The following is a 26,073-nucleotide window of genomic DNA, read 5'->3' as shown; positions in this document are numbered from 1 at the left end:
TTACGTATTTTGTATAGCCCTAAGGATGGAATTAAGATGTTTACTTGTAAAAATACTACATAGAATTACACTTATGTATTTTGTTATAACCTTAGGAAGAGCTTTAAGATGTTTACTACTGAAAGGCACTATATAAATTTTCATTTCTGCATGTTAGCCTGCCTATGGGACACCGAGTCATTTGATCCAATTAAGGTCACCTCATGGAATCCATTTGAAAGGCGCTATATAAAATAAACTTGTGTACCCCAGAGATGCTCTGGTTAACTTAATTGATAGCTTTGCCTTTGCCCTAATGCGGAGTGTGTGCCCTCTGAAGGACTGACACCCTGAATATAAAAACACATTTGTTAAACTATCTGTGTGACCGTCAATGACTTGCATAGACCACCTAAGCTGAGTGTGTCAAGACTGGACTGTAGGCACGCGCTTGTAAAAAAGAACGTCCTCGCATACAAAAAATGCCCACAATTGAGTCGTCATCGGTAGATGGTAATGACCGACCAGGAAATAAGTCATCACACTAAGAACTATAAGACTACAAATGAAGTGCCTTGGAGGGATGGATGGATAGACAGATGTGAAAGGCACTATAAGATAGATAGATAGATAGATAGATAGATAGATAGATAGATAGATAGATAGATAGATAGATAGATAGATAGATAGATAGATAGATAGATAGATGTGAAAGGTGCTATATAATAGATAGAGGCACTACATAATAGATAGATAGATAGATAGATGTGAAAGTCGCTATATAATAGATAGATCTTATTTGCAGCCTAACATGAAACTGGGTTAAGCTGCCTAACTGTTCTCTCTTCCTCCACCCTGAAAGACCTCAACCAATCAGCAGACACCTGGGATAATCCAACCCCCCTATCTCCACTCCCACTTCTTCAGGCGACGCCCACATATAAAAGGTGACTGTTCAAGCCTTCAGAGTCACATGAACAGCCCAGGATTAGGACAATGTGCTGTCACATCCCCTTGCTGTTTATTTAAAACAGAGTAGCCTGAGCTGCCCTCTTAAAATTTCTGCCACATATGAAATGTCACATCATGTGACAATAAAGTAGCGACACCCTGAAGCGGTGTCCCACTTGGCCTGGGCAATGAGAGCGGACTGAGGTTTGCATGTCTGTTTGGCTCACATATGCCACTAGATGGCTGCACATCAGAAGTGGGTTCACCCATCCAAGGAGGTGGGGTGCAGATGCCTGACCTGCCATTATGACACCCCTCGATGACAGATTTCCCATTATTAGATTCTCAAACTCATTTAATCCAAATCAGAGTTGTTTTATGAGAGATTATCCTAACCAACATGGACACAGGGATGGAACCAAATCTGGACAGTTCACTAGTCCATCATGGGGTCAACTGATGCACAGCGCCATAATCAGACGGGGACCTACTTATAGAGTCACCCATTAACCCAACATGCGCACGTCAAATGCATATGAATTCTGTGTACTGTTGTCCCACATGGAGCCGTGGGAAGTGCTTTGCAGGGGTCACTTTGGAGGCCCAAGGGGAACAAAATCTACTTTCCCTCATCAGTAGGGTGATGCTGGTGAAGAGCGATGACATCACTTCTGGGAGACTGCTAGCCCCGCCCCTTTTTCAAGGGCAGGATAAAAGATGGCGGCAGCCAGAAGGAGGCTGTCATTCGAAGGACCACCTTCAAGGGAGCTGGGAAAGTCCTAAACACAGCACAGCCTGTCTGATGGCTGCATTGTCATACTGTATTTGTTCATTTTAAAACCTTCTCCTTGCAGCAATTAAACAATGTTGCCTCTTGAGACTTCAACATTTATTATATTTTAATGGACCTTGTGCCCTGTGATTGCTGGGATAGGCTCCAGCTGCCCCACGACCCTGTGCTGGACAAGCAAGTTGGGAAGATGGATGGATGGAATATTAGATTATGTACATTTTCTCTTATCCCTGTGCCACAGTTACATTTCAGATACGTCTTTCACCGATAGATTTAGAGGATTATTATTACCACGCGGAGAGTACATGGAGAGTCTCATTTGCATGTTCTTAACAATATGCAACATATCCCCACCACTGTAAAAAGAAGTGACAATAGCCATATTGTTACCTTGTGATCCTTTTTACTAAAACATATATACACTCACACACACATATCTGCATATGCATACACAAATATGCAAATATATATTCATGTATACATTTACATACAGTATATGTATGTGGATAATAGTTTCACACATAAGCATATGCATACACATATAGATTCTTAAACCCTTCCAATCAATTCTGGGGGACTGGAGGTTATCCTGACAGCAAAGGGAACAAGGGAGGAACCAACCTTGCATGTGGCATCAATTAATCAAATATGCAGACATATGCAAATACATCTCTAATTACATCAAGAAAGCTCTCCAATGGACAGAGATCCCAATGCTTGAGAGAAAAGAGGGGCTCGCCAAAATGATAAAAACAAGAAAAAAAAATGAAGTTTAGACTATTAAAGTGAAATTCTTCAAATGTTTCCAAGGCATATGCTGCCAATTTCAGCCCGAGGGGCACAGTGGCACGCCACTGCCTCAAAGCTCCTCTGGGATCCTTCACACATCGCATCACTGCCCGTGTCACATCTGAACCCTCTCCCTGTGTCCTCTTCTCAAGTTACTGGAATCTTTCATCCACATCCCGACGATGTACTGGTTTGACTGACTGGCTCGCATGTACTGGGATTGGGACTGGTATACTCTCGGGCACAGTTTAAGAAATTAACAGAGCAAGCGGACAGGAGAGGAAATGTCTTTATAATCGACATACAGATTAGGTGGATTGGTGATGCTGTATGATAGGCCGGCATATTTGTAATGTGCCATCTGTTGGAATTACAGAAAACATTGCAACCAGGCTGACACACACAGCCACTTCTTTTGTTAGGGTGGATATTTTTAATGAACTAAAGTAACTCAAGTGACGTTCTCCACTGTACATTTGTTCAAAGTACTTCTTATATTTGGGCAGCTATGCCAAATCAACTTTAATGTCAATTTCCTAACCTAATTTTTCCAGGTAAGCCCATTGTATAAACCTTTGCAGTAATAAAATGCTTTGTGATGCACCATCTGTTGGAATGATAAATGCAATGCACGTGTCTCCCTTTAATACCATTTAGTATAGGATTTATGTGGGGAATATTAATGTCTATGATGTGCCATCTGTTAGAATGACAAGTGCATTGCATTTTATTATAAATGTCTGTAGTGCACCAATTGTGGAAATGACAAATGTAATGTGTTTTATTAATACACATTTGTGATGTGCCATCTGTTGGAATGACAGAGACGGTGCAATTAAATAAAATATTTGTCTGTGTAAGTCTATTAGGGTGGATATTTTGAATAAACTAAAGTAACCCAATTGACCCATGTACACTTGTTCAAAGGTACTTCCCATATTTGGGCAGCTATGCCATATCAACTTTAACCTAAGTTTCCTAACCTGTTTTTTTTCCCCAAGGGGGCCCACTGTATTAACCTTTGTAGTAATAAAATGTATTACTACAAATATTTATGATACACCATCTGTTGGAATGACAAATGTCTCTCTTTATGTCATTTGGTATGGGATTCATGAAAGGAGTGATAAGGTCTGTGATGCACCATCTGTTGGAATGAAATGAATTGACTGTATTTTATTACTACAAATTTTTGTGATACACCATCCGTTGGAATGAAAATGCAATGTATTTTATTACTACAAATCCTTTTGATGTACCATCTGTTGGAATTGCAGAGATTCTGCAACCAGACTGACCCACACAGACATGTATTATTTTATTAGGGTGGATATTTTCTATGAACTAAAATAACCCAAGTGATCTTCTCCTATGCACATTTTTTCAAAGATACTTCCTATATATATATTGGTATGGGATTCATGAAAGGAGTGTTAAGGTCTATGAAGTGAAATGAATGCAATGCATTTTATTACTACAAATCCTTCTGATGTACCATCTGTTGGAATGAAAATGCAATGTAATTTATTAGTAAAAAAATATTTGTGATGCACCATCCATTGGAATTAAATGAATGTAATGCATTTTATTACTACAAATCTTTGTGATGCACCATCCGTTGGAATGAAAATGCAATGCATTTTATTAGTACAAATCTTTGTGATGTACCATCTGTTGGAATTGCAGAGATTCTGCAACCAGACTGACCCACACAGACATGTATTATTTTATCAGGGTGGATATTTTCTATGAACTAAAATAACCCAAGTGATCTTCTCCTATGCACATTTTTTCAAAGATACTTCCTATATATATATATATATATATATATATATATAAATAGGTATGGGATTAATGAAAAGAGAGTGTTAAGGTCTGTGAAGCGAAATGAATGCAATGCATTTTATTAATACAAATCTTTGTGATGTACCATCCATTGGAATTAAATGAATGTAATACATTTTATTACTACAAATCTTGTGATGCACCATCCGTTGGAATGAAAATGCAATGTACTTTATTACTACAAATCCTTTTGATGTACTATCTGTTGGAATTGCAGAGATTCTGCAACCAGACTGACCCACACAGACACGTATTATTTTATCAGGGTGGATATTTTTTTATGAACTAAAATAACCCAAGTGATCTTCTCCTATGCACATTTGTTCAAAGATACTTCCTACTATATATTTGGGCAGCTATGCCATATCAATTTTGATCTCAATTTCCTAACCACTAAGTCCATTGTATAAACACATTGTGCACACACATATCTGTTCTTATTTTTAAAGGTTATACAGACACATAGAAAGATCTTCTCAAACCCACCACCTACTCCAGTTTTTATGGGGGTTTCAATCGTGGCAAGATGTTTAAACTAAATGCATTATGGCGAATCCTACAAGTGTTCACCTTGTGGTGCTAGGATAGATCCAACTCTCTAGGACTCCTGTATTGGATTATATGGGAGTCAAGGATGGATGACGGTGCCATTCACAAACACTATACTGCCATAAAATAGAAACATGTAATCTGTAAACTTTATGTAAAAGTCCATCCGTTCCATTTTCCTAACCCACTTATCCAGAGGAGGGTCGCGGAGCTGCAGGATGTTCAGTATACAAGATAAATGGTCGGGTCATCATTTACATTCAATTGGCAGTGTAGCATAGCAATTAAGACTTAGAACTACAAACCCTTAGGTCATGGGTTCAAATTCTGACACACTGTGTGTGCATGTGAGTGAGTGAGTTAGTGTGACAGAGACACCCTGAGCAGGTCACTTCACCTGCCTTTGCTCCAATTGGAAGAACAAAAGAAATGGAACTTATTGTACCTCAGATAACGTCGTAAGTCACCTTGGATAAAGGCATCTGCCAAACAGGTCGATATTTTAAATAGTCGTTTGACCTGCCTGTTCCTCGGATATTAAAATGACTAAACAGTAAAAGGTGGCTGGTTCAACACTTCCAGATGTGCTGTAAGCTCAAATCCTCCTTTAAAAATGGAGGGAGATGCACCTTCGAGTTTGCAGCCTGCTTGAAGCTTGCAGTGGCCCACCAGCCTCGCCTCCACCTTGCCAGCTTTGTGGATGTGCATTGAACCGCCATGCTATACTGTGCTGAGTGTACCCATTAGCGGCATCACAGGACATGGCACGAGTTGCGGATCTATGTTGCTTTCTTATTTCTAATTTAAAGGACAGCGAGAATGATGGCATTCCCCAAAGTGCCTGTCCATTGTAAAGTTCTGAAGGTCAGAGCCTTTCAACAAGAAGACCCTTGGCCCTGACTATGGGGCACAGAAGGGGTCACTCAGCAAGCCCGAGGCCAGTACTAACAGTAGGCTTATGTTAGGAAAGGAGACCCAGACTAATGAGGTGCATGGGGGGGCACACACACACAGTCCTTTTTCTTCCTTATTTGTTCTCCAAGGGGGTCTCTGCAGCATAGTGGGTGGTGTGGCACCCATGAACTCTTTGGAACTTTGATGGATTTAGTGTGTGCAAAGGTATCGATGGGGAAAGAAAGAAAGAAAGAAAGAAAGAAAGAAAGAAAGAAAGAAGGCGCTTGTTTGTTTTGGTGCCCCAGGAAGAAAGCCATTGATGAGGGGCTTGTTTGTCCAAGGGATTAGAAAATGGAGCGACTGAACGGATTCCTGCAGAGTCGGAGCGCAAAACCTCTCTGATTTTCCAACGGGGGGGTGCTACACCTGAGTCGCGGGGTGAGAGACAGTCAACTTGGACGGGAGGGGGTACTTCATAGCGGAGCTCCTCAATTTCGACCGTTACACCGGGGAACCCACCGAGTCGCTTGTGCGTTTCGGGATAGGCGGGGTTACTGAGCATCGGGGGTCGGGCGAAGCTTACGATTTTAATTGAGTCTGCTGGCTGCCCCGCCTTGGCGAAGCGGACTAATCCAATTGACTTGTTTTGTTCACCGACTTAGTTTTGTTCAAACACGCCTTATGATGTTTGGAGAAAATGTGCCAATTTCACCCCCCCCCCCCCCCCCCCCCCCCCCCCATCCTTTTAACGAGTCGACTTCTTTGGGGCCGAACTCGAATTCACGGCTTCTTTTCTAGTCGTCTCCACTCCCGAGAGGTCCTCGGTCCGCTCCCTGGCTGCACGATGTCTCCACTCCCATGCACATTCCTCACTAGATTAAAAAGTCGCGCTCCCGCGTTCACTTCTGTTTTCACTGACGCCGCTGTCTCCTTGTATTGTATGCGTGTGATGGCCTGTAATTTAAGAGCTCCTTGAAAAGTAATCTGCTTTATCTACAAGCGCTACGAGCACTGCTGCCTCACAGAGGTGGCGGTGCGTGGGGGTGGGTGTGCGTGTGCGCGTCTTTTCTCGGGGGGTCATGCATGCGGGGTAGCACTTGGAACATCTTTCAAGATGAAGAAAAAGCTATATATAAATAAATAACCGTGCCTATACTCTGCCTCTCCTTTCTGGCTTCGATTCAGATCGCTGGAATCTCATCGTGTGGCCGTCAGCGAGTCAGCAGTGAAAAGTGGAGACTGCGGTCCTCCGTGTAACGAGATCGGCGTGCAAGGCGCTATAATCTTCTATGATGCGCTGTAGCGCGTAAAATGCGAAAATTCACACAATAAAAGAGATACTTGGATTGACTTGATTTTCCAGTTAGACCGACATTAAAACGAATTAACGCTCTCTCTAGAAACACACTCTGGGAGAGACGCCGTGCGCAGCAGATGGGCGGGCCGCGCCTTGTCTTAGCGTTTAGGAAGCGACGCGATCGGGTCTGCCAAAGACTTTATTGTTGGACGTCACGTGAAAGTCGCTACATAGTATGAACAGCCATAGATAATTGTTCAAATTCCCTATTTATTGGAGGACACATTCCATAGCAGCACTTGCATTTTCATCTATCAATTTAAACAGTTCGTCTGTCTATCTTTGCATGCAGACTAGATGATGGCTCTACAAGTGCTTTCGATCAATTGGTTTGAGGAACTTAAGTGTTTTTTTGTAGTTTCATTAAGCCGTAGTAAATGGGAAGACATAAAAAAAAGGCACTACAGGCTAGATAATTATCACTTGGCTGCCGCCTTCATCTAAATCAGCTTACAACATCTGAAATAATATTGGCTTGATGTCTTTTGTTTTTCCTATTAGAGTTCATGCAGGTGAAGTACGAGTTTGTTCAGGGTCACACAGTGTCAGTGGCAGGATCTGAACCCACAACCTCTGGGTTTGAAGAACAAAGCCTTAAATACTATTAGAGAGAGAGAGAGAGAGAGAGAGAGAGAGATCGATCGATCAATCGGAATCTTGATCGATCGGAATCGATCAATATACCAATAGTTGCACTGGTAAATCTAAACGGTTCTATTAGATAGATAGATAGATAGATAGATAGATAGATAGATAGATAGATAGATAGATAGAGATACTTTATTAATCCCAAGGGGAAATTCACTATATATACGAATAGTTGCATAGGTAGAGCTAAAAGGTGCCATTTAAAAGATAAATAGATTGAGATGAAAGGTGCTATACAAAGTATAAGCAGATATGAAAGGCGTTATACACTATATAGATATTTAAGAACACAATAAAATCACTAGTGTTAAATTAACACGTTAAGTGTACATATCGGTCCACTCTTTCCATGTATAAAACTTACAAAAATTACTTTAACACTATAAGAGTTAGTTTAATATCTGATTCTTCTATGCCCGAACGGGACTAGATTAACAGATAGACGAGAAGGGCAGTATATGCATTTTTTTCTCACTTATTTGGCTGAGACTTTTATCCAAAGTAACTTATCATATTTGAGATACAAGTGACTGCAATTCCCCCAGTTCGAGCAAATAGGTGAATTGACTTGCTCATGGCTGCGGTGGGTTGGCACCCTGCCCAGGATTGGTTCCTGCCTTGTGCCCTGTGTTGGCTGGGATTGGCTCCAGCAGACTCCCGTGACCCTGTGTTCGGCTTCAGCGGGTTGGAAAATGGATGGATGGACTTGCTCATGGTCACATAGTGTCAGTAGTGGGATTAGAATTCACAACCTTGGGGTTTGAAGTCCAAAGCCTTAACCACTACGTCACAATGACTTTCAAATGATTGATAGATAGATATAGGATATGAAAGGCACTATATAAATAGATACAAAGGTAAATGTGAAAGGCACTATATGGCAAATAGATATGAAAGGCACTATATAATCGATAGATATTGGCTAATTGATTGATGGCACTGTGAAAGGAGCTCTAATGAGAAGATCTTTTGGTCGTCCATCATGAAGGTCACAGAAGGCATTTTAAATCGATTTCATTCCCTACAACTTTTCTGACGATGCACAGTAAAACATGTGCCGTTAAAATTGCCTGACTGACTTTTGAAATTGTTCATTGATGGTGCTTAATATGCAAGGCGCTATATAGCGGGTGTTTAAACGTCTGATAAGAACTTTTAAATAGGGTGCATGATAAAAGTGCTCTGCGATGCAGTGATTGATCACCGTCCGTGTAAGTGTTTACAGTATAAAAGGCACTCCTGTATATCCGAAGACTTCGTGCGCACAGGTTAACCGTGAAAGTTCGGAGTATTTTCTGACAGGGCACACACTGTGAAATGGGCTTCATAAAACGAGCAGTACCAATACGTCCTGCTGTAGAAGCCCCAAATGCTCCACCATCCAAAGCAGTCAGAACGCTTTGCCGGGCATGCCAATGTCCAGCTGCGTACTCCTTCATAGGTTTTCCCAAAGTTCACGGTCACTGGTCCCCCCAAGGAGGGCAGCATGGCACCAGGGTACAAAACGCAGACCCTCTGAAGCTCTGCTCACTGAGAAGAGAGGACGTAAGAGCCTCGCATGATTAAACTAGGCAGCCCTGGGACTCGGTCGGACTCAGCCTCCGCACTTTCCTACATTATGTAAGAGTGTGCCGAAAAGCAGATTTTGAGGCGGCTTTCCGTACCCACAAGAAGTCAGAACGAGAGACCTCGGCACAACGCTTCGACCAGCTTGCCCGGCCCTTGGCGTACATACATGGCACAGATAGACAGATAGATACAGCGATTAAAAAAAGAGAGAGAGAGAGAAACAGGAAGAAAAAAGAGCAGTGAATCAGAGTGATAAAAAAGGAAGAGTGTAATTAAATAAAGCTGGCTTACACTGAATGCTGGCCGTCCCAGCCCAGGTGAAGGGGTCTAGCCCCCCAAAACAAGGACTTGATTTCCGCAGCATGCAGGCGCCCCGGTTCGTGACGTCATACAGCTGCCGAGGGGCTATCCCGAAGGCTTCCATACAGTCAAACATGGTCCAAGTTTGAAACAGTCACATAAATCGGTAAAAAAAAAAAAAAAAAAAAACGCTCCCGTGAAAGTCCGCAACGGCGATTCTTTGATCTTCTTCACCGATATCCTCGTACTGTCTTACGAAGTGGACTGACTTTCAAGCGCGGAGATTGGCTTTTAAAAGGGACGTGTAAAGAGCTCTGACTTGTCAGCTCTTTGAATTTCCGTCTCGTCCCCCCCCCCCACCATATCTCTCTCTCTCTCTCTCTCTCTCTCTCTCTCTCTCTCTCTCTCTCTCTCTCTCGCTCTCGCTCTCGCTCTCTCTATTAGATCCTGGTCTGTGCAGTAACAGACCTAAATAACAAGCTCGCACAGAATCAAATGCCTTCCAGCTAAACTGGAGTGAACCACTGACCTGTCAAACAAAGGGGGGGAATCCACCATGCATACCAGGAGTTCAGCTGCTATTGATTGGCCAAGTCTAATTACCCCCCCCCCCCCGCCCATTTTTTTTTCTGTTCTTGATTCTTTCAACAGAAAGGCAAAAAAACACAATAGTAACAGCTTTTTGTTTTTCCTTTATTTGTTTTCTTTCTTTTTTTTCAAGTTGCTCGTCTCACTCACTCACATTCCATTTAGCCAACCCCGGAAACAAAAATATACAAATGATCACCAGTAACCGAGCCCCAACAACCCCAAGCGCACACAAACAAGGCATTCATTCGAGACTGAGTAACACAGGTTACCCTGCATCAGAGGAGGTGCACACTCACACACTCACACACACCACACGTTACAAGACGCGCTGCCACACTGAGTCACGTGTGCAGAAACACGTGCGTGCGTCAAGGAGAAACAAGTAAGAGAAAAAGTATACGTTCTGTATATTCTGTATGTACACACATACACACACATATATATACACACACACGTACACTGTGTATATGGCACCTATCTAGAAGTTGAAGTTGTTCAGATGGGCTTCTATGGAGAACGTCGCTCCCTCATGCAGAAGCATTACGGGTGACGGGTGCCAGGACTTTTCTTTCTAAATTCTTTTTCTTTTTATTCAATCTGGACATTAAACTGAGTGGCCCCCTTTATCTGTTTCTGTGTTTCCTTTCACGCCTTGTAACTAAATTCATTTCAATAAGGGCCACCACACTGCAGTATTGGTGCCCACCAGCTTTACAGACCATTAGTCAGTTAGGCACCTGCGAAGTGAATTGAGCCAGTGGGGGTCACCCAGTGATTCACGGGGTTGAACTGAGTCTACAGCCATCCATTATCCAACCCGCTATATCCTAACTACAGGGTCACGGGGGTCTGCTGGAGCCAACACAGGGCGCAAGGCAGGAAACAAACCCTGGGCAGGGCGCCAACCCACTGCAGGGCACACACACACACACACACACCAAGCACACACTAGGGACAATTTAGGATCACCAATGCACTTAACCTGCATGTCTTTGGACTGTGGGAGGAAACAGGAGCACCCAAAGGAAACCTACACAGACATGAGGAGAACATGCAAACTCCACACAGGGAGGACCCGGGAAGGGAAGCGAACCCAGGTCTCCTAACTGCGAGGCATCAGCGCTACCACTGAGCCACCGTGTAGTCCCTTTTATATATATATATATATATATAGATATATGCTGTGACAGATAGGGGGCGCTATCGCTCCCTTGAACCCTCAAACTATATGCCAGACACCAGATAAAGATCCAAATATAATTTTTATTTGAACTATACAGTGCACAAAGCACCCTCCTCTCCACAATACTCATATAATAACCAATAACAATAATCAATAATCAATCCTCCACTCTCCCAGACGCGTTGCCACCCTTCCACCCAGCTCAGCTCCAAACTCTGGGATCTCCCACAGTCCTTTATATAGTCCGTGACCCGGAAGTGATCCTGAAACCCCTGTCCCATGTGACTTCTTAGCACTTCCGGGGTCAGATCCAAAAGTCTTCTTTTCATCCTGGAAGTTCGTCTGTCTTTTTGTTCATGTGATTATGACGCACTTCCGGGTTGTATGCGAAAGTCTTGCTGTTCCTCCCTGCAGCGCCTTCTAGGGGCCCCTGTGGTATCCAGCAGGGTTGTGGATGAAAACTCCAATGTCCATAATTCCCTGCTGGCATTCGGGGGCAACCTCCATGCTGCAGGGAGGGCTCCATTGGAGGCCTGGGGGTATTGGCCGGGATGAAAGGTCGGCCATATCCCACCAAAGCGCAGTGGTAGCGCTGATGCCTTGCAGCTTAGGAGACCCTGGGTTTGCTTCCCGGGTCTCCCTGTGTGGAGTTTGCATGTTCTCCCCCGTGTCTGCGTGGGTTTCCTCCCACAGTCCAAAGACATGCAGGTCAGGTGCATTGGTGATCCTAAATTGTCCCTAGTATGTGTGCTTGGTGGGCGTGTGGTAACTCAAAGGAATGCCTCCTAAGTACTTCCAGTAAAACCTGTGAGGCTATCGCTGTATTTTTCAATCAAAAAATTAATGATATTAGAAATAACATAGTATATCTCGCCAACACTAAGGATCCCCCGAAACCCCAGTACCCCATAATAAACAAATTAAAGTCTTTCACTAGGATAGATTTACCTGATTTACATAAAATAATTTCTCAAATGAAACCCTCCACCTGTGCCCTTGACCCAATACCAACTAATTTTTTCAAAGAAGTATCGGGCGTGCTTAGTGATAATATTCTTGACATAGTAAATTCGTCATTAGATACGGGGGTCTTCCCAGACTGTCTTAAGACTGCGGTAGTTAAACCTCTACTTAAGATAAATAATCTCGACCCCTCTTCTCTTGAAAACTATAGACCCATCTCTAACCTGCCTTTCTTAAGTAAAATTCTAGAGAAGGCAGTCATTATACAGTTAAATGAGCACCTCAATAAACATGCTATTCTTGATAAATTTCTGTCAGGTTTTAGAACAAATCACAGCACAGAAACTGCACTCGTTAAAGTAGTAAATGACTTGCGGGTAAATGCAGACAGAGGCCATTTATCTGTTCTCATCCTCTTAGATCTGAGTGCCGCATTTGACACTATTGATCATAATATTCTTAAGAATCGCCTTAGTCAATGTGTGGGCCTCTCTGGCAGTGTCTTAAACTGGTTTGAATCCTACCTGGCAGGGAGAAAATTCTTTGTTAGTTGTGGTAATTATAACTCAAAGGCATATGATATCCTATATGGTGTTCCACAAGGCTCTATCCTGGGTCCGCTGCTCTTCTCAATCTACATGCTTCCATTAGGTCAGATTATCTCGGGACATAACGTGAGCTACCACAGCTATGCTGATGACACACAGCTGTATTTATCAATAGCGCCTGATGACCCCAAATCTCTTGATTCGCTAACACAATGTCTAACCTGTATCTCAGAATGGATGAATAGTAACTTTCTCAAATTAAATAAAGAAAAAACCGAATCTTAGTGATTGGCAATAATGGATACAATGAGGCTATTAGAAATAAACTGGATGCATTAGGATTAAAAGTCAAATCGGAGGTAAAAAGCTTAGGGGTAACCGTTGATTGTAATCTGAATTTTAAATCGCATATTAATAAAATCACTAGGACAGCATTTTTTCACCTAAGGAACATAGCAAAAGTTAGACCTCTTATATCATCGAAAGATGCAGAGAGATTAGTTCATGCGTTTGTTTTCAGTCGGCTAGATTACTGTAACGCACTCCTCTCAGGAGCTACCCAAAAAGACATCAATCGTTTGCAGTTAGTGCAGAATGCAGCTGCTAGAATCCTTACCAGGAAAAGAAAATCCGAACACATTTCTCCAGTTTTGATGTCACTACACTGGTTACCTGTGTCATTCAGAATTGACTTTAAAATTCTGCTTATGGTTTATAAAGCTTTAAATAATCTCGCCCCATCTTATATATCGGAATGTCTGACACCTTATATTCCAAATCGCAACCTCAGATCCTCAACTGAGTGTCTCCTTAGAATTCCAAGAGCAAAACTTAAAAGAAGTGGTGAGGCGGCCTTCTGCTGTTATGTACCTCAAATCTGGAATAGCCTGCCAGTAGGAATTCGCCAGGCTAATACAGTGGAGCACTTTAAAAAACTACTGAAAACACATTACTGTAACATGGCCTTCTCATAACTTCACTGTAATTTAATCCTGACACTCTGTATATCCAATTCATTATAATAACTATTCATTCAAAATTTGTACTAACCCCCACTCTCTCTTCTGTTTCCTTTTCCGGTGTCCTATTGGTGGTGGCTTGTGCCACCACCATCTACCCAAAGCACCATGATGTTCCAACAATGATGGATGGATTAAAAGCCAGAAGTCTGTATGACCATCAGCATCAAGTGACTCCGTGAGAACCCTAACTACAAAGAGGACTATTTCATTTATGTTAGGTAGAATGCCCAAAGGGGACTGGGCGGTCTCGTGGCCTGGAACCCCTACAGATTTTATTTTTTTCTCCAGCCTTCTGGAGTTTTTTTTTTTGTTTTTTCTGTCCACCCTGGCCATCGGACCTTACTCTTATTCTATGTTAACTAAGGTTGTCTTATTTTAATTTCTTATTTGTCTTTTTATTCTTCTTTTTCTTCATTATGTAAAGCACTTTGAGCTACTTTTTGTATGAAAATGTGCTATATAAATAAATGTTGTTGTTGTTGTTATATATATATATATATATATATATATATATAATATATATATATATATATATATTTTTTTTTTTTTTTTTTGCAGTGCCATATTTACTGTGCGTGCCAATCCAGCATGAGGCAAGTAAAGCGACACGTCCAAGGTGACCCCGGATCAGGAACGAAAACTGATCGTTTCCAGTCTAATTTGTCGTCAAACTTCAAGTTGAGACGCGCTACCGCCTCCGTCAAGGACAGGAAGGGGTCACCGCTGTGCATGGGGACAATGACACTTCTCTTCAGGGAAGCAGAAGGACGATCACTCTCTCTGAAAGGAACCTTGTCAGTATCGTTTTCTAACTTCATCCGTCCATTAATTTTCCAAATCGGTTTGATTCCTCTGTAGGGTGTTAATGGAAGGGAGGGGTGGGGGACCCCCCTCCACCCCGGTAGCATCGTGAGCAAGGCAAGAAACAGCCCTGTTACGGGATGTCACTTGGCACATTGGCACATCATACGACACCCAGGAAAAACCCAGAAGAGTAACGACCCAAGACTGGGATTTGAAACCATTCTCCCCTTTACTGGTATCGTGTGTCCTGGTGAACGTACGGGGAGGAAAAGTTTATAATTTGATCTGATATAGCGCCTTTCACATAAGTCCCGAAGCACAATCTCATTAGATCACATTCTACTGACGCCAGAGTAGATTCACTTTTTTCCCATCCTTATACGGTATGTTAATAAATGAGGGGAGTGAAGTGGGGGGCTATACTTTGCCATTGTCATGATATAGCGCCTTTCAAAGTATAATGTATACTTGCTTACATTCTGGCATGGATAGTATAGAGAAGCTTTCCATACAAGCATGAAGAAAGAAAGTTAATAGACGTCTATTACAGAATTTAGTGTTCAAATGCATGGCAAGTGTGTAAGCTTTAATCTTAGGCGTCCATCTGATATAGCACCTTTCATTAAAGCCGATTTGTTGGGGGAATGGATGTGGGGGGGGGTGCCTTAGAGTTGATTCCATATAGCGCCTTTCATCATCATTATGGAGGGTCAAGGCATTGAGACTGCTTTGATTTGTAGTCCTTCCAATGGGTCTCCTGTATGAGAATGGAGGTGGCAGTTCAGGTGGGGGGGGGGGGGGGGGGGGGGGGTCATCTGCTGGAAAATCCTAAATAAGCAGGGAGTCGGAGAAATTCATTCCTGCATTTATTTCTAGTAGGATTGACTGCTGCAGTGCGGCGTTCACTGGATGCTCAAACTGTTCTTTATTCAGCTGCCAGTTAATCCAAAATGCTGCTGCAAGAATTATTACAAGAACAAGAAAATACAAACACATAACCCCAGTCCTCAAGTCCTTACACTCGCTTCCGGTTAAGTTTAGGGCAGATTTCAAAATCCTCCTTTTAACATATAAAGCCTTAAATGGCCGAGATCCAGCTTACTTGTCTGAACTTATCATGACGTACAATCCTGAGCGTACATTAAGACCTCAAGATGCTGGTCTGGTTATGATTGTGAGGATTAATAAAATAACAGTGGGAGGTCAAGCTTTTAGTTACAGGACTCCCTAAACTGTGGAGTGATCCGCCTGCTACTATAAGAGATGTCTCTTCAGTCTCAGGTTGAAGACTCACGACTTCAGTTTAGCACACCCTGACTAGAGCTGCTGATTAACTGTACAGACTGCATCTCTGCTGTCAGTCATTAGCACTAAAACATAAGGAACATGACAGTTAGAATTTGTTACTAACCCTCCTCACCTGTTCTGTTTCTCTTCTCGGTACTCAAATGTGGCACTTGGTGCCACTGCCCACCTGCCAAGTTGTTCTACCTGCCATCTATGATATAGGATCGCAGGAATCGTCGGGTAAAGGGGTCCTTTCATTGGATTGGCTGTCTCAGCTGTGGAATGGCCAATAGGGAGAGGTAGCTTGATGGCCGAGGTCTCCAGGATTCTCTGAACAAATCCAAATCGTATTATGGGATATCATCTACTCTGTATTTGTAATATTTCTACTGCACTATTGTATTGTATTGAGGATGACTTGTGTTCTGTTCTGTGTATTGTGTTATATTGACCCCCTGTTTTTATGGAAAGGGGTCTCTCTTTGAACTGCCTTTCCCTAAGATTTCCTCCATTTTGTTTTCCCTAAAAGGATTTTTCCTTGTCTTCTTAGATAGTCAAGGCTGGGGGGGGGGTGGGGGTTGTGGGGGGTTTTGGGCTGGGTAGGGGTGTCAAAAGGCAGGGCCTGTTAAAGCCTATTGCAGCCCTCCTTGAGTGATTTGGGGCTATACAAGAAATAAATTGTATTGTATTGTATTGTATGTGATATAGCGCCTTTCATTGGGTTCATGCATGTACTACACTAGGAGGCTGTGTCATATGTAGGCCTCAGCTGACAAATTTCTTTCACAAATGTCTTTTAAAGGCAGTGAAGGTGAGGAGAGTAAAGAGTTAAATTCTAGCGCTGACTTTGATATAGCGCCTTTCATTGGGATTGGATGCACTGTGTTATGTCTACATTGCATTGTATCCATTTTCATTATTGCCATTTTTTTTGTTGTTAATAGGCTGCAGTGTATATCAAAGAATGGACAGGAAGGGGGGGGGGGGGTGTCGTTTACGGGGGTATATCGTCAGGCGGCGAGGTTTGGCTTTAAATTTTAACACGGATCGAATATAGCGCCTTTCCCTGATGATCATCCATGAAAAACTATATTACATTTAGGCCGTGGCTGATTCGTTTGATTTCACGTCAGCTGTTTTTTAAAGGCAGTGAAGGTGAGGAGTGCGGGGCTTCGGTCACTGACTTTGATATGGCGCCTTGCATTAGACTCATAGATGACATTAAAATTGGATTATGCTTTTGACTGTATGACCATGGATGACAGTCCGACACTGCCCTGATATAGCGCCTTTCACTGTATTAAGGAATGACATTACATGTTGGCCCGAGCCGATTCATTTCTTTCACACAGTTGCTTTACTTGAAATGAATGTGAGAAGAGTAAGGGGGCTTCTATTTTAACTGTGAGATTTGATATAGCGCCATTCACCGAGATCACCGATGCACTATATTATTAGACAATATTACATTAAGGCAAAGTGCAGTTCATTTTATTCTCTCAAGATTTTTAAATCAAGGTGAGAGTAACAAGAGTAGTAGCTTATGTATTAGCAGGGACTTTGATATATAGCGCCTTTCACTTTGATCACGGATGCACTATGTTATTATAAAATATTACATTTAGGCCATAAGGGGATTCAGTTCATTTACTCAGTTATTTTAATGTACGTGGCTCTGAGGAGATGAGGGACTCCTATCTTAGTAGTGGCACCTGATATAGCGCCTTGTACTTTGATCACGGATGCTCGATATTATGAGTCAATGTTACATTTCTGTCATAGCGGATTCATTTTCTTTCACATCAGTTGTTTTAAAGGGAGTGAATGCGAGGAGATGAGGGGCTTCTATTGTCGCAGTAAGCTTTGATATAGCGCCTTGCACTGGGATCATAGATGCACTCCATTAAAAGTCTACATTACATTCAAATGAGATTATATTTGGTTCATAGGTTTGTGTGCATGTCTGTGGATGGCTGGCGATGGTTGGGGGGGGGGTCTATATTTTAACACTGATGTGATATAGCGCCTTTCACCATGGTGACGGATGCACTGTTCTGTTACACGTGGGCCATAGCTGACTCACTTCATTCACTCAGGTCTTTTAATGTTAAATAACTGTATGGAGATGAAGGGGTGCTATTTCTTTAGTGTTCTTTGATAAAGGGGCGGCACAGTGGCGCAGTGTGTAGCGCTGCTGCCTCGTAGTTAGGAGACCTGGGTTCGCTTCCCGGGTCCTCCCTGCGTGGAGTTTGCATGTTCTCCCAGTGTCTGCGTGGGTTTCCTCCCACAGTCCAAAGACATGCAGGTTTGGTGGATTGGCGATTCTAAATTGGGCTTGCTGTGTGGGTGTGTTTGTGTGTGTCCTGTGGTGGGTTGACACCCTGCCCGGGATTGGTTCCTGCCTTGTGCCCTGTGTTGGCTGGGATTGGCTCCAATGGACCACTGTGACCCTGTGTTTGGATTCAGCGGGTTGGAAAATGGATGGATGTTTGATATAGCGCCTGGCACTTTGATCACGGGATGCTCGATATTATGAGACAGTGTTACATTTCGGTCATAGCGGATTCATTTCTTTCACTTCAGTTGTTTTAATTGAAGTGAATGTGAGGAGAGTAGGAGGTTCTATTCTAGCAAGGACATGTGATATAGCGCCTTTTACCGATGCACTATATTATTAGACAATATTACATTTAGGCCAACGCCGATTCATGTTATTCCCTCAATGTTTTAAGATCAAGCTGAGAGTAACAAGAGCAGAGGCTTGTGTATTAGCAGTGATATATGATTTGCACCTTTCACTCTGGTCACGGATGCACTGCTACGTTACACGTGGGCCGTAGCTGACTCACTTCATTCATCCAGGTATTTCAATGTTAAGTGACTGGGAGGTGATGAGGGTCTTCTATTCTAGCAGTGCGCCTGGCACTGGGGTCAGAGATGCACTTTGCTACGAGTCTACTTGACCTTAAAATCGGATTCTTTTTGATTAGTAGGTTTGTGTCTATGACTGTGAATGGGTGAGGACAGAGTAGGGGGGGGGTTATATTTTAACCCTGATGTGATATAGCGCCTTACACTGTGGCCATGGGTGCACTGTGTTAGAGAATTTAAGGTCTTAAATTACCAATCACGTGAACACCTGTTTAGGGACAGATAGCAAAATGGCATGATGATGGCACTGTAGGGGGCATGAATAGACCAAAGAGACATGGGCATTATACTGTGGCCTGAAGAGCAAGAGGAGTTACTGGCAGCATGATGCGGTGGAGTGCAAGGGTGGAAGATGAGTCTGGGTGGCATTATAGTGGCAAGAAAGGTGAGCAGTTGGTGAACTATTTTTAACAATATGGAGTGACACAATAAAAGAGTGGCGGGGGTGGCATTTTCATCTAAGTTTAAATGGCATGATCACATTGTCGAGAAACACGTGGCTGGCAATAGTATTTTCACCTAGTGTAGTGGCATGATGGGCTGACATTGGTACCGTTACCCTCTAAAGTAGCAAAATGGGATGGCATGATGAGAATAATGAGTGGCATTTTTATTAGGTGCGGGCCACATGGTCACGGCATGGGTGCATAGAGGCAAGTGCCATTCTGCATGAGTGCAGGTGGCATGATTGGGTGACACAAGTGAAAGCTGGTAAACTGAAGATAAGGGGGCACTTCTTGTGGTGAATGATGACTAACTGAATGAGGCCAATGTTCATGTTTATCTATGTGCTTTTTAATTTAGCGGGTGCCCCCCCTGCCTTAGCCCTTCATCTTGCAGCACTTTTACTTATAATGCCCACCTGATACCTTACCAGCCTGTGTGTTATTAGACCACGTTACATGTGTGGGCCGTGGCTGATTCGTTTCTTTCGCACGGTTGCCTAAAGGGCAGTGAATGTGAGCGGTCCCGTCTTTGATGTATATAGCGCCTTTCGATAGGGTTGTGGATGCCCTGCTTGCCAAGTCCACAGCACCTTCAAAGCAGAGCTTGTGGGGCTCTATTCTGATGTAGCGCCTTTCACCGCGACCGCGTGCGCACTTGTTTTACCTGACTGGATCCACGGTTTTTTTTTTTTTTTTTCCTGTTTGATTGATTGGCTGATCAGGTGATGGTGGTGGTGGTGGGGGGGGGGGGTGATTGTCATACATTAGCACTTCCCAACGAAGCCCCCCTGAAAGTCCCCCTCAAACGAGACTACTCCCCCCCCCATACTTAAAAGGTGTGTGTGTTACTGGTGGTGGCAGCTATCTGTGAGGGTGAAACCCCCTGTGAACCGCCTGCTGCCTTTTGCGGTCTCTGCTTTCACCCGCCCCTCCCCCCCCCCTCTCCCCCCCCCCGCTGCAGTGGTCTCACCCTGTCAGTTTCTTTAAAGACATCATTTCCTGTCAATCTGTGCTGCTGGCTCCAGCTCTCAGTAAACACGAGAGGCCCGGCACCCCCCCCCCTGCCCACCCCAAGTCCTCTGTTTACCCGGGCACTTTTTCCAAATTCTCTTCACTTTGACTGACTCTGCACCACATACCACCAGTGCTGCCCCCCCCCCGCCCCCCCCCCCCAATCTCTTTTATAAGCACCCTCAACTCCCTTAAATTTATCTAGGCCTGTTATTCCAGTGCCACACTCACCCCCCCGACTCATCCCAATCCAAACTCCAAAATAAGTTTTATGAGACGGGGGCTCCTCTGGACTGAATACCCCAACGTTCCCTTTGGATCCCCCACAACCCCCATGCAGTATTAAAATTGAAGCCAGTTGCTCATTCCAAGATATATAATACTCCATTGACCCCCCCCCCCCACTACTCCCCCTACACACACACCCCGCGCGCCTCGAGCGGGAGGGCTGAACTCTTTTCGAAAGCCCCCCAGGGCCGCCTAACCTTCCTCTGAACTGGACCCACTTGCCTCTCGGCTGTAACGCTGAGCCCACTGATATTATTTCATGCCGGGGTCTCGCTCTCTCTCTCTCTCTCACTCACTCGCTTCTCCACACCTTGAGACAATTAAGGCCAAAGAAAATAGAAAGGGGGGGGTCAGTGGCGGGAGAGTGGGGGGGGGGTTACTTCAGCATCGGCAGGAAAAGGGAGGGCCCCCGTCTGGCTGCTCACTCTGTTCAGAGTTTTTAAAACTCCCAGAGCCCTCCAGCCATCCAACTCCTGAAAATGAAGCTGCCAACGCTGCGCTGGCATCAGTCAGCAGCAGTCAGGTACCCGCTAGGCCGAGAAGAAACCACCATGAGTAGACATACATAGCTCGCATTGTGGGCACATAGACATGGGGTATTTATTGGGGCCACATCAGGACTGGTAGGGTTTGAAAGGGCACAGAAACACCAGGTGACATTGTGGAGACTAGCAGGCATTAGTGGCATGGAGACTGGTGGCACCGTAGAGAGTATAGAGGCACATGTGGCATTGTGAAGGGTATAGAGGCTCATGTGAGACTGTAAAGGGTATAAAGAGTTAGGTGCCAATGTGAACAGTATAGAGACCCAGGTGGCATCGTGAATGGTATAAACACTCAGGTAGCAGTAGGAACAGAATAGAGACTCAGTTGGCATTGCAAAGACCCACAGACATGAATGCCATTGTGGGCAAGGCATATAGAGGCTAGTGGCATTGTGGGAGGTATAAATACTCAGGTGGCATTGGGAAGGGTATAGAGGCTCATGTGAGATTGTAAAGGGAATAGAGACTTAGGTGCCAGTGTGAACAGTACAGAGACTCAGGTGGCATCGTGAAAGGTATAAACACTCAGGTGACAGTATGAACAGAACAGAGATTCAAGTGTCATTGCAAAGACCCACAGACATTAATGCCACTGTGGGCAAGGCATACAGAAGCTATATTGGCATTGTGGGAGGTATAAATACTCAGGTGGCATAAGGAGGGTATAGAGGCTCATGTGAGACTGTAAAGGGAATACAGACTTAGGTGCCAGTGTGAACAGTACACAGACTCAGGTGGCATCGTGAATGGTATAGACACTCAGGTGGCAGTAGGAACAGAATAGAGACTCAGGTGACATCACAAAGACACACAGACGTTAGTGCCATTGCTGTCAACGAATATACAGACTACTGGCATTGTAGAAGGTAATAAAGACTCAGGTGGCATTGTGAAGGGTACAGAGGCTTAAGTGGCACTGTAAGCTCACATACATGCAGTATTGTTGGGGGCATATAGAGACTGGTAATGATATAAAGTGCTCAAAAACACAAAGTGGCATTTTGAAGGCACGCAAACATGAGTGCCATTGTTGGCAAGGCATATGGAGACTAGTGGCATTATGGGAGGTATAAAGGCTAGCATGGCACTTTCAAGAGTATAAACACTCAGATGGCTCTGTGAAGGGTATAGACACTTGAGTGGCACTGTGAAGGGTATAAGCAGTCAGGTGGCATTGTGGGCAAATGGACTAGTGGTACTGGTGAAGGCATAGAGAAACTGGTAGTAATATAACTACCATAGATGTCCACCATGGCATTGTGTAAACATGCAGACAGGAGTGCCACTGTTGTGAAGGCACAGAGATAAAAGTGGCACTGTGGGGTGTATAGAGATCTAGGTGGCTTTGTGAAGGGTATAGTGAAGTTGTGGGCACAAAGACACATGGTATTGTTGGAGGCACATAGAGACTGGTAGTGATATGGAGAGCACAGACATACACGGTGGCATTCTGGAGGCATGCAGACATGACATTGTTGTGTAGAGACCAGTGGCATAAAAAAACTCAAGGAACATCATGGGCACACAGATATCGTGTACATTCAAGGACAAATAGAAACCGAAAGTAATATGGCAGGAATGGGGACACAAGGTGGCATTGTGGAGGCACGCAGACATGAATGGAATTGTTGTGAAGGCATACAAGGATCATTTACATTATGGGAGTGCAGAGACTCAGGTGGCATTTTGAGGGCATGTAGAGACAAATGGTAATGTTAGATGGCACATTAGTTCAAGATATTGTGGAGCAAAAGTGCTCAGGTTGCACTTTGAGGTCACCCTGAAATACAGTATGCGACATCATTGGGTATACAGAGACTGTGGGCAATGCGGATGGCACAGAGATACAAGGTGTCACCCTGGGGGCAAATAGACAGGATTTTGGCTTTGAAGATGTACAGGTTACATTATGGTGACTGCCAGGACTTGGGTTGGCACTGTTGGAGGCACAAACTGACTGGTGACATTGAGATGGCATTGAGACACAAAGGGTATTCTTACAGGGCACTTTAAAATCAATGCACAAGTGGAATTGAGAGGGGCAAGCAGAAATATGTGCCATCATTGCGTAGGGGTAAAGTGGTGGCACCATGGATGGGCTCAGAGGGCACATCCTTTCCACTGGTACAGTGACGACTGACATGATTGTGACGAATATGGAGTTGCAGGTGGGATTGTTTTTGAGCACCTGGAAGGACAGGTGGCACTGTGGGCACATTTAGACATTGAGTGGCATTGATGGATGCTTATACTGACCTTTGGCATTGTGAGGGCACACATACACATATGGTATTATTTGGGGGCATATTGAAACCAGGGTATTGTGGTTCATTAATACACAAATGACATTGTGGGGGGGTCTCCCAGATATATGTGACATCACTGGGTAGAGAGACTGGTGGCACTATGGAGAGTACAGTTGGCAATGGATGGACACAAAGACATGGATGGCATTGTTCTGTATAGGGATAAACTGCATTATGGCAGGTCCATGGGGTGGAAGTGATTTGTAGGTGGGATTATTTTGGGTTTGAAGACAAAGGTGGCACTGTGGGCATATTCAGATATGGGTGGCATTGTTGTGAATGCATACAGAGAATGATGACATAGTGGGTGGCTCAACATTATGGGAGTGCAAAGAAATGAGTGGCATTATTGGGAGGACAGAGGGTGGGTATGCTAGGGCTATTTTAGGGAGCATGGAGACTTGGATAGCAATGTGGGTACCCCTAAACATTTAGACATCAGTACCATTGTAACTGGGGTGCCATTCAAACTAAAAGCACCCTGCTTCCACATAGCAACCCTTTTGATCCCATGTAGCACCTTTCATGGTCATTTTCAATAACGTTAGGCCATTGTGAGTGTGAAGTTCCTTCCATTTGTTTTCCATTTACTGGCTTGGTGTCCATGTCACATGTCCACCTGACCTCCCCAGTCTGGACTGGCAGGCTGGCACTGAGGTCTTAAATTACCAATCACGTGAACACTTGTTTAGGGACAGATCGCAAAATGGCATGATGATGGCACTGTAGGGGGCATGAATAGACCAAGGAGACATGGGCATTATATTGTGGCCTGAAGAACAAGAGGAGTCACTTGATGCGGTGGAGTGCAAGGGTAGAAGATAAGTCTGGGTGGCATTATGGTGGCAAGAAAGGTGAGCAGTTGGTGAACTATTTTAACAATATGGAGTGACACAATAAAAGAGTGGTGGGAGTGGCATTTTCATCTAAGTTTAGATGGCATGATCACATTGTCGAGAAACACGTGGCTGGCAATAGTATTTTCACCTAGTGTAGTGGCATGATGGGCTGACGTTGGTACTGTTATCCTCTAAAGTAGCAAAATGGGATGGCATGATGAAAATAATGAGTGGCATTTTTATTAGGTGCGGGCCACATGGTCAAAGCATTCTGCATGAGTGCAGGTGGCATGATTGGGTGACACAAGTGAAAGCTGGTAAACTGAAGATAAGGGGGCACTTCTTGTGGTGAATGATGACTAACTAAATGAGGCCAATGTTCACGTTTATCTATGTGCTTTTTAATTTAGCGGGTGCCCCCTCTGCCTTAGCCCTTCATCTTGCAGCGTTTTTACTTATAATGCCCACCTGAAACCTTACCAGCCTGTGCCACCTAGAGGCAGTGGGCATCAGCAATTCTGCACGTGTGCTCAGATGACGAAAGAGACTCTGCCGAGAATTGTCGGCCATGTGGTGCTGAGCACTTGGAGTGAGCACAAGGCAGGAAGTGCCAGTTGGCGCTGTGACGGTGACAACAAGCTGAGCTCGCTGACGCTTTGTGGCGCAACGTGGGCAGTGGCAGTAACTCATGATCTCATTCAAGTGACTTCCTTTTACTCTGCCATAGAGCTACCAGCTTTGTGATACCACCCCCTCTCTACCCCCACATCCTGCTGCTGCTCTTGCATATATGACCAGTCAGTGTGCCCGCATTAAAATGGGCACATGCTTATCAACTGGTCAAATCAGAAATGTGCCACAAAGCACCCACAAATCAGGACAAGGCTACCCAACAGTTTGGAGCCCTCTTAGTCGATGATGAAATCTGCGTCTGCAGACACCCCGCCCAGTCGCACCTCACTCGTCACCCTGCCCGCCTCCCGCCATTCCTCTAACTCAGGTCGGCACGTGTGCCCCCGGCTGACGTTCATCTTGCTCCATCATCTTCAGATGATCGCTTCTCTCTGCCACTCTGACTCATCACCCTCGTAATCTCGTAACCCCTTCCTGCTGTCAAGTGCGGGTGAAAGAATGCCAAAGGGAGGCGGGCGACCAAAGTCTGTCGCCATGGGCAAAGCAGAGGCACAGGGATGCCGGTAAAATCAGAGAGAGAACGTAGAATTGCAAAGAGATTTGGGAAGGAAATGGTGGAGGAAAGGACTGGAAAGAGAGGAACAACGGAATAAGAGCTGGGATGGGCACGATGGGACAAAGAACTGGAATAACTGTCAGGGAAGGATGAGATGTGGAGGGAAGAAAGTATGGGGAGCAAAATCACGGGAAGTGGAACAAAACCGGACTGGGCCGGTTCAAGGGTATGCTGCGCCCCTAGGTGGTTTTGGTTATATGCGTCCAAAAAGAGACATTCAGTGGAGAGACCGCCCCACCCTTTAAGAGTCATGTGATCAGATCTGTAACTAAAACCGACAAATGAGAAGGGGGGGTGGTCCCCCTTGGAGATGGGCACACTTGTGACTCTCACGATCCCATCTGAAATCGACAAGCAGGGAGGGAGAGGTCTTAGGAATGGGTGGT

The 26,073-nt window shown here is 44.3% G+C and overlaps 1 protein-coding gene across 2 annotated transcripts in view; it reads right to left on the bottom strand.

Moving 5' to 3' along the window:
- rarga (retinoic acid receptor gamma a) overlaps positions 1-26,073 on the bottom strand; it is a 121,807-nt gene that overhangs the window by 75,770 nt on the left and 19,964 nt on the right. The window contains exon 1 of one of the 2 annotated variants that reach the window (XM_028798578.2): positions 9,666-10,529. The exons of the other annotated variant lie outside the window; for it this stretch is intronic. Within the exon in view, the coding sequence (XP_028654411.1) occupies positions 9,666-9,810 (145 nt within the window). The 5' untranslated portion in view covers positions 9,811-10,529. Of the gene's footprint in view, positions 1-9,665; positions 10,530-26,073 lie in introns of those variants that run through there. 2 annotated transcript variants of the gene reach the window in all.

Source organism: Erpetoichthys calabaricus, chromosome 3 (genome assembly GCF_900747795.2).
Source record: "Erpetoichthys calabaricus chromosome 3, fErpCal1.3, whole genome shotgun sequence".
Lineage (NCBI taxonomy): Eukaryota > Metazoa > Chordata > Cladistia > Polypteriformes > Polypteridae > Erpetoichthys > Erpetoichthys calabaricus.
This window is presented reverse-complemented; position numbering and strand designations above follow the sequence as displayed.